This window comes from Python bivittatus, unplaced genomic scaffold (genome assembly GCF_059951505.1).
Source record: "Python bivittatus isolate LINGU-HERP-01145 unplaced genomic scaffold, Pbiv_v1 ctg000660_np1212, whole genome shotgun sequence".
In the NCBI taxonomy this organism is placed as follows: Eukaryota; Metazoa; Chordata; class Lepidosauria; order Squamata; family Pythonidae; genus Python; species Python bivittatus.
Genome location: NW_028277092.1, coordinates 595,253 through 605,090, shown reverse-complemented (window position 1 = coordinate 605,090; position 9,838 = coordinate 595,253). Strand labels below are relative to the sequence as shown.

At 49.5% G+C, this 9,838-nt stretch overlaps 1 protein-coding gene across 1 annotated transcript; it reads left to right on the top strand.

The window, feature by feature from the left end:
- Positions 1–322: 322 nt before the first annotated feature.
- On the top strand, positions 323–9,742 carry LOC148214516 (uncharacterized). The gene is made up of 3 exons (XM_088151093.1): positions 323–623; positions 5,484–5,753; positions 6,874–9,742. The coding sequence occupies exons 2-3, from the start codon at positions 5,507–5,509 to the stop codon at positions 7,140–7,142; spliced, it is 516 nt and encodes a 171-aa protein (XP_088007219.1). The 5' UTR covers positions 323–623; positions 5,484–5,506; the 3' UTR covers positions 7,143–9,742.
- The last annotated feature ends 96 nt before the right edge of the window (positions 9,743–9,838 follow it).

Below are 9,838 nucleotides of genomic sequence, written 5' to 3'. Positions count from 1 at the left end.
TGTGTCGACCATGTTCTTGATATTCATTCTTAGTTCAATAGCAATTCCTAATTTTCTAATGTGATACACATATTTACAACTAATTAATGATATATTAGAAAGCTATAACCTCCACAGCATTTAAGATCTCTGGTTTATTCATCTGTGTTTTGTTCTTTTGTTCCTTTTTCATGCTCTCTTTTGTATTTGCTTACGGATTTTCTTTAAAGTGTCCAATAAAAAAAATAACAAACCAAGATTTCTTGGATAGCATGCTGCTTTTTGCTTCTAAAGCTTTTTTTGCCTTTTCTGTGACCCCACAGAAACTTCTGGGACACAACAACTGAATGGCGTTCTGGGGGAATCCATCACTTTCAAGATCAATGAATCAAAACCGTTTAGAACAATTTCCTGGAGCAGACTTGAAAAAAATAAGTCCAGTACAGTCGCCCTGGTGACCATCGGAAAGCCATGTAAGCTTCTCGTACCCCTCCCAGCATTTCAGAAGCGAGTGTCCACCTCCAGGAACTGCAGAAATTTACAATTCAGCTTTCTCAGGCAAGAGGATGGTACCAGATACGTGGCAGATATCATTTTAACCTCCACGAGAACAATCACTGAGAGCTTTGACCTGAAAGTTTATAGTAAGTATTCCAGTGAGACCCAGGCCTCTCTCCGTCATGCAGGACGGCATGGACAGGCGGGGGACTTTTCTGGGGAGGGGGTCAAGTAGACTTTGGCTGCCCAGTTTCATTGGGGAAGACCCTCACAAGGGACCAGATCTGAGGAAACTCGGCTTCTGGATGGAGCCCCCTGGCCGCTCACCTGCTGCTCCTTCCTTCTGAACCTCTGTCCTTCAGAAGTTTGGGCAGATTTCTGTCAATTTTTTAAAAATGCAAATGCTAGCATATTAAGCACCTAGTTTAATTAGATTCTGATCAGGGCTGGTCTTGTTTACCTTTGCAGACACAAAACCCACCATCACTGTCCTTCCTGTTCTGCCCCGGCAATGTTTTCTATGGTTGCTCCCGTACGCTGCGGAGGACTTGCCTGTCTGTGATCCACCCAGCGCGAAGTAGAGCTGGGTGCCCAGACTCTGCAGTGCCCCTCCACGGGGTCAGGATTAGGAGCCTATTCAGTTGCCAGTCCCATCCAGGTCAACTTAGAAACATGAAAAGTAACCAAAGATATTACAACGGACAATTTTATGGAAGAAATACAGCATAGCTGTAGAAACATGTAGGTTAATCGTATGAATATGCCAGCTGATTCTGCTAGTTGTGCCAGCAGTCCTGTGAATTAATTGTTTCTCTCCAGTGTCGGTCTTTCATCTGGTCATTATCTGGCAGACCAGCTTTTTTCTTCTTATAGACTGGTGGAAGGGAAGGGACCTTTGGAGATCATGTAGCCCAACCCACTGCTCAGCACAGGAGTCTTACTCTTGACCAGAGGCCATCCAGCCTATCCTCCAACCCCTCTGGCAAAGAAGAGCATACCCCCACCCCACAGGCATCTGACCCACTGTTGAGCAGCTTTTACAGGTAGGAAATTCCTCTTCCTCCTCCTCCAGCAGAGGAAAAGTAGACTCCTTCCTTCTGTGCAAACCAGAGGCTGCATTCAGCTCTACCCATCATCCCCAGCTGATTTTGGAAAATATTTCAGTGCCTGGGAGGAGCACCATTGCCCATAACAGAAAAGCATCCCCAGTTGCGGAGTCAAGCTGCCACTTCTCCTGGAGTCTCTCCTTTTTGACATCCCTTGCTTTTTCAATTATCCAGCGTGTATCAGCAATAATATCTCGTGTTCCTCAGCCAATTCTAAAACATCCGGCATCTCTTTTTCCATGTTTTTCCAGAGGAAAAACACTCTGTTAAGTCTCCCTTTTTTGGAACTGGAATGTAGATTGACCTCGTCCAATTGGTTGGCCACTGTGCCATTCTCCAGGTTTACTGGCATAGCTTGGTTAGAAACGTTACTGACTCTTCTTCTGTTGCTTGCCATGTTTCCATGGGTATTCCACCAGTTCCTGTGGCCTTCCAATTTGGTAATGACTGAAGTGCTGATCTAACTTCATCTTCTAGTCCTAGAGGTTCTTGTAAGTAAAGAATGTCTTCTACGGTGTCTTGGAAATTGACATCTCTCCTGTAGTTCAGTCTACTCCTTCCATCTTTGAGCTGGTTGCTATCTGTCCATTGGCATCCTTTAGCGTGCCAGTTGGAGGCTGGAATCTCCTTCTGAGTTCACACATCTTTTGAAAGACTTTCCTTGTTTTCCCAAGTCTGTTTCCATCTTCAGTGTCTTTACAGAGGCTGTGGCAATGCTGCTCCTTGTCTAACAGCTCTCTGAAGCCCTTTGTTAAGTTCCTTTCTGAGATTTTTGTCTTTCTCTGACTTCTCTTCTTGGCAATTTCCATGGTTTGTTCTGACATCCAGTTTGCTTTCTTCTGCTTCTTCATTTTTGGCAGTCTCTTTTCGTATTCATCCTTCTTTAAGTTCATTCCATAACTCCTTTGGTTCTCTGTCAGTGAAGTTCAGGACTTCAAAGCAATTCCTGATGTTCTCCTTGAAAATGCTCAAGTATATGTTCAAGATCTTATGGTGGAAACTGACTGGCTTTCTTCTCCTTCTTCTTCTTCTTTAGCTTAACTTGGAGCGTGCACATGAGCAGTTCATGATCTGTTCCACAGTCAGCACCTGGGCGTGCCTTTGACTCCATCTGGTGATGTCCGTGTATAGATGTGTCTTCCTGGTTGTTTGAGGCAGTGTTAGCGATGAAGAAATAATTGGAGTGGCAGAAATTCATAAGTTGGCCTCCTGCTTCATTTTGGTTTCCTAAGCCATTTGGTCCTGCACCATTTTCCTCTTTCATGTTTCCAGTTTTGGCATTCCAGGCTCCACGGTCAGATAAACTAAATCAAATATTGCAAAAGAGGGAACTGCTGATTCATGCGTATATACGAGTTATGGGAAGATGCATGTACCTTCTCTGATATGTTGATAATTTAACGGTATGTGGAGAAGACCAATGAAATAAAGAAGTGTAAGTCAAACACCTTGATGATATTAGCCCCTATCTTGCAACTGAAATAAGAGAGGACGAAAGTGGAACTGACTTGCTTAATCGAAAAGACAGGATCGTAGATCGGCTAACGGAAGCTGGAAACCAGAACAAAAGGTGAAGCTAAAGCAAGTTGGCAAGCAGTAAAGCTGTGGGAAAGCGACTGTCTTCCTCTGCATCTGGGAGCAGACCTCCACTGGACGGCCAGGGAGAAAGGAGCAGCACAAGAGGACTGGCCAACCGGGAAAAGAAGGAGGGACTTCAATTGAAAACTGCCCACGCAATGCAAAATGTGTTGGACGTGCAGATTCGGATTTCACTGGAGATAAATCTGATAGGAAACCACCCGCCAGATCCACATTCTGGTACGGGGTGCGCCTTTCGCCTGGTGCAACCAGAAACAAAGCAGAGAACCGCTCGCATCTACAGATGCTGAACTTGCGTGGGCGCACAAGCTAAGACTAAACTCTTTTTTGGGGGGTGGGCACCTTCAAGTCAGTTTTGGCTCCGGCACCTGCCTGGGGAAGTCCCTGCTGTTCCCTCGGCAAGGTTTTTCGGGAGCAGCTCGCCCTTGCCTCCCTCCCAGGGCCGAGAGAGCGGGACTGGCCCAGGGTCACCAGCTGGCTTCGTGCCTCAGGCAGGACTAGGACTCACCGTCTCCCGCTTTCTAGCCTGGTGCCTTAACCACGACACCCAACTGGCTCTCAGACTTTAAAATAAAACGACGAGGGGTTTATCAGAATTGCCAACGCCAAGCAGCCCAAACGAAATAGGAAGCATGCAGATGTTATGTAAAGGACACGCAAGAAAGGGGAAAAGTAAAACTGAGGTACGACCCAACTGGTGGATACAGCGGAGGATCCCCTTGGCAAGCCACCGCTCAGGGACGGCTTCCTCAGGTGGAGAGGAGCATTGGGCCTCGGCGCATGAAATGATACACGATGGTGCAATCCATGCAGCGCACAGAGCTGATGAGAAGAGGAATGTTGGGCATCTCAGCCTCATCCATCAAACTGTGTTTAGATGGTGCCAGATGGTGTCCTACTTTCCATCTCTGTGCTGCTGCTGTTATATATGTAAAATGATTCAGGCTCGAATAACCAAAGGCCCTCCCTTTGGGACGGCCCGTGCTAACTACCCATAGGATTGGAAAGGTCTTCGGATATATAGTGATGATAGATGGATGATAGAGAATAGAATAGAATAGAATAGAATAGAATAGAATAGAATAGAATAGAATAGAATAGAATAGAATAGAATAGAATAGAATAGAATAGAATAGAATAGAATAGAAAATAGAGAGAGAGAGAGAGAGAGAGAGATGATAGGTAGATGATATAGAATAGATAGATAGGTAGAATAGAGATGAGAGAGACGAGAGATAGATAATAGATATACAGTATGTACATTCTTGCCTGTTTCTTATTCTTTTATTCTTTCTTTCTCTCTCTCTTTCTCACCTTGCTTCGGCCTATCTCCCATTCCCTTTTCCCAATAACCGCTTTGGTTCTTTGCTGATGTTTAATAAATAAACCTCGAGCTCAGTTTCTTTTGCTAGCTGAAATAAGGACACGTGGGCTTGCTCGGACCTGGATCTAGGGGTTGACTGGGTGTGTGCTAGGTGCACTGGAAGCAACCCGCACCCTGGAGCAAACTGACACGTGACCCACCGGGAGGGCAGCAGGCAGATACCCTCATCTCCATACTTGCTTCCGTTCAGACTCAGACATCGAACCTGCCCCACGCGTGCTCCGTCGCGGTCCGCTGCGTGCTCAGCGGGGTACGGAGCTGGCAGTAGCCCTCCCTCTAGGCTTGACTTGCGTGCAGGGTGGGAGGATGTGGCCAAGCTCCTTAGCGATCCCTCCGTCCATTTCTCTAAGGCGGGGCGAAGTAGCTGCCCTTAGCGATGGCTCTGTCTCGTTCCCACGTAATGCGCAGTCAACCATTGTCTGGCTATTTATATAGGGCATATTTCCTGAACTTGTGAAACATTCTTTGCTTGAACCGTAAAGATAACACCATTTTAAAAAAAACATCCAGACCCTGACTTTGACTCTGCAGAACAGGTTTTATGTACTTTGGTGCTTAGGGCAGTGTTTCTCAACCTTGGTCGCTTGAAGATGGGTGGACTTCAACTCCCAGAATTCCCTAGCCAGCAATGCTGGCTGGGGAATTCTGGGAGTTGAAGTCCACCCATCTTCAAGGTTGGCCAAGGCCAAGGTTGAGAAGCACTGGATTAGGGTGACAAGGCTGTCTTGCTCATGGCCTGAAGAAAGATGAGGGCAGGGTCATGGGGACAGGGCAGAACAAAGAGTTGTTGTGGCATCTTTCTTCTGGATTGAGGGGCAGGGGGAAAGGCCCTAAGAACCCCCCCCAAAGCCACTCTTGCCTCCCATCGTTGCACTTCCTGGTCTTTCATGCCCCTGTCCTTCCTGTCTCCCACGCAGAACGTTTGCACAGCCAGGATCTGATGATCCAGTGCATGGTAGATGGTGCTAGACCAAAAATGCTGCGGTTGAACTGCTCTGCAGGGCCGTGGAACGACAGCCTGCACCTGGACTGGCATCTGACGGCTGGGATGGGCGGCCTCAGCAACGGGAGCTCGCTTGCTATCAACTACAGCAACATTCGAGCCTTTGACGGGAAGGTCACCTGCGAAGCAGAAAACCCCATCAGCAAGGCTTCCAAGACAAAGACCTTGAGAGAGGCTTGTCCGCGTAAGTGGCTGTCTTCTTTCCATGGGGCTGCCCGGGGAGGAAGCTGGAAAGGGTTGGGCCTGGGTGAGAGGCGAGAGGGTGAGAAAGGCTCAGCTCTCTGTGGAACCCGGCGGTTGCGATTGGATCCATAGGAATCAGCTTCCTCGTGAGATGGGCAGTGTCTAAACTCCAAATATAAGCGAAGAAACAAACATAAAATAAAATAAAGCATTTTCTTCTACTCAAGTCATGCGGGAGTTAGTTTCTGATAGGGGAGAAGGAGGTGGGGACACGTCTCCTTTCCTCCCCCGATTCCAAAAGCTTTCACATCCTGGCCTGCGTAGAGGTGCAGTTAAGGAAAAGCGCCATTTCTTTCATCACACCGACACGGGTTTGGTTCCCTTTTCCGAATATGTGGTGCAATGACATTGCCCCAAAAAAGAAAGAAAAAAAGCATATTTTTATGATTTCTGCATAAGCCAAGACAGGTATTTTCTTGCAAAGTCATCTTAAGTGTGCGCTGCTCGCCAGCCTAGAAGTGCTTCAGAGGCTTGTGAAAGTGTCGGGTGAATTGGGGAGGCACAAGGGAACAAGGCTGTAATATTTCAAGCAGCAATTCAAGCTGCTGGTTGAAGCCCTGCACAGCACTATCTGTGGGACTGGCTCTCTCTGAGGGTCTGCCCACCCCACTTGGAGTGTGCCCGGATAGGGTGGGCACACTCCAGGCCCCTCCCACAAAATGCCACCATCTCGCAGGACCTCAGAAGCCTGCCCGGTCCATGGCTGCCCTGACCTTATGGAACACGCCCCCCCCGGTGATCCGGCAGCCCCCCCCTTTTAGCCTTCTGGAAGGCCCTCCAGACTTGCCCCTTCTCCAGGGGCTGGGTAGCGTGGTGGGAGCCTATGGATGGCTGGTGGGGCATCCCAAGGGGATGACTGAGGCCCTGGGTTTTTAGTCTGGGGGTTTTAGTTTCTGTTTTTATGGGTTTCTGGTTTGTAGCTTTATTATTGCTGTGAGCCCCCCGGAGCTGTGCTGTAAGATGGGTGGCCATAGAACCCTTTCAGATAAATAAGCGGAGCGTTTCGCACGATTAGCCGGTCGCTGCTGGAGCGATGAACACGGCCTCTGCTTTTTTTCCAGTGCAGCAGAGATACTCGCCCAATACAGGGATGGTGACTGGATTCATCATCGGGAGCGTTGTTGTGACCACTGCCTGCATCGCTGGGGTTGTGCTGTGGCTGACGAAAAGCCCGCCACGGTTCTTGTCGGTTCCATGCAGCCCTTCCCAAAGCGTAGCTGAAGGAGAGCCCAGCTCAACAAGGAAACGCTCCCCCTTTCCCACCGCGACCCACCCGAATGAGAGAGATCAGCCAAAAGATCTGCGAGGGGAGGGCTTCCAACATGAATAAAGCAATAAACACTGACACAAGTTTTTCCAAGGATCCCACCTCCCGTTCTTCCTTTTCTTCAACACAACCCAGTCCGTTCCTGCACGGCTTTGTTTCTTTCCTCCTTCAGCTGTCCTTCTCGGATCACAGACTCGCGCGACCTGCTGTAAATGTAAAAACAACACGGTGAGTAGCAGAAGTCAGCGTTAATCGATCAAGAACCGATCTTGCCAGATTCACCATATCATAGTCATAGGTTGAGCAACCTGCTTAGAAAATTTTGGGAGACTGGTAGACCTAAAATATCTTGATTTCTGCAAAGCATTGGTCAAAGGACCCGTGTCCTTCCGTTAGCAAGAAGGTTCAGTTTGGGCTGGCAGGGAGACAGTTATGGGAATCCAGAGCTGTCGTGAAAACTATTCGGAGGGCCTCCAAGGCTGTAGCAACTGATGGAAAGTTTCTACCGCAGGCGAAGTCCTTGTTCTGCACTGGTCAGGCCACGCGTCCAGTCCTGTATCTGTTCCAACCATCCCCATCTGAACTAGAGCAAGTTAAAGGAAGGGCTGCGAGGAAGACCTGGGGACTAGTAGCTACATCCTCTGAAGAGCCCCTGAAGAAGCCGGGAATGTGTAGCCTCCCCCTCTCCTGCTTTTGGGGTGAGCAGAACCCCACTCTGTGCAGGTGGGGGGCTTCCTTAAGGCAGCTGTCTTTCCCGCCCCCTCCTGCCCTTGATAGCGATGCGTTGGTGTTGCTGGGTGAAAAGCCCCGGGATGTGGCATTCCTGAAGCAGGGATGTGTCCATGGAACCCCTCTCCGGGGTGAAGAGAAGGACTCCAGGATTGCAGTGCAGCAAGCTCAGGAGACTTCACGGCAGAGGAAGCACTTAGGAGAGGGGGGATTCTGGACGGAGGCCGGGGCAAGTGGTAATTGTCAGCCCTTTATTGTCAGGTTACCGTAACCGAATCTTGCAAGTCTGAAAGCACATCTCTCCCCCCGCCCCCGGCCTTTACTTTCCAGGGGACTAGGGAGGGTCCCTTCTGAGACGCTTCCCACGCCCCCATTCCTGCTGTGGGCTCAGCTGCCTCTTATCCGACTGTCCCCTGGCTGTGGCTCTTCCTCCTCCTGTCTCTCGAGGATATTCCCACAGACCATTCCAGTAATAAAGAGTTTTAAGCTCTAGCCTAAGGGGGCTCTTTGTCAATAACCCCCAAAGAAAGGCCACAACAATTGGCAATTGCAGGGGGGACCCTGGCACCCCACCCAAGCATGCCTCATTTGGGTCTCTGCACCCTCTGAACATCAGGGGAGACCCTCTGGATACAGGGAACCGGCTGGGAGGGACTTCTGCATATGGTGGAAAGCTACCCAGCGGGTGAAGAAGAAGACCTTGTTTGAAGGCCTTGGGAGTTCCAGGGCAGTGGCCTTTTCCACACCTCCCAGGGCACAAAGGTACTTTCTCACAAGCTACAGCCACTTTGGGAAATGTTCCTTCCGCGGAGAAATGTGAGAGAATGCTTTAATCCAGTGTTTCTCAACCTTGGCAGCTTTAAGATGTGTGGACTTCAGCTCCCAGAATTCCCCAGCCAGCATGTGTGGACGTCATGCTGAGCTACTAATTGGTCGACAAACTACCTTTGCCCACCATATTTTTCAAGAAGGAACGTCTGAGCAAGTGTTGCTGCTCATTCCCGGAGTCAAACGGAGCGTGGTATTGTAGGATCCTAGAGCCGAAGGGTTCCTCGGGGTCATCTAATCCACCCCCTGCTCGGTACCCAGCCCATTTAGAGCACCTCTAATGGGTGACCATCCAGACAAGGAGAACCAGCCACCTCACGTGGCAGCCTGTTCCACCGGCTGACATTTTGCACAATCTGGAAGTTCCTGGCAACTAGCTTGACTCTCCTTGCTGGTAGTTTGAACCCCCTGCGCCGTGGGGCAGCCAGAAACTGCCCCCTCCTGACTCTGTCCCCAGCCCCTGCCAATTCCATGGCATCTCTCTCAGGTCACAGGCGAGAAACCCAAACTGGTTTTACCCACCTCGAGGCCACCGTCTCGGAAGACGGAGGAGAAATGCTGCATTAGAGGCGGGACAGCGAAGGGTGCCTGAACCTCTCCCTGCAGGTGAGATGAAGGCCAGTGTGGACAAGTGCAAGGAGGGGGTCAGTTGCCCCCACCCCTATAAGCCAGAGTACCCAAGCCTTTTTTTTTAAAGGAAAACAGCAAGTCTCTGCTCTGGAACGTGGGATACGAGGCAAAACCTGTAGTCAGCATCGATCCCTTTGATTTCAGAGTTCCTCCTGTTTCGGAACATCAGCTGTCAACGAAGGGTGGTCCTAATTGCCCAAAATCCTGCTTTTGTACCAGAAAAGCAGCAGTTTCCAACCTTTTGGAAGCCGTGATGTAAGGCGAGTCGCCTAATCTCCGTTAAAGCCTGTCTGCTCGATGAGAAGGGCCTGTTCAGCGTTTGCAGTCAACGCGTGAACAGTCACGGAGAGGAGCATCTGAAAGTCTCCCCCTCCTTACATGTGGAGAAGTTCAAAGCAGCTGGTGAAAGGTGCGTTCTGACTTCCGGTCTGTATAACGACAAATGGGGCTGCCTTACATTGCAAACCAATAAATGAATAAAGCACTGTGACTGGGCTATTCCATCCTTCAATTAGCAGTTACTCTCAGCAACGAAAAGCCCTGCTTTTGCACAGTAGCATTGCCTTTTCTGC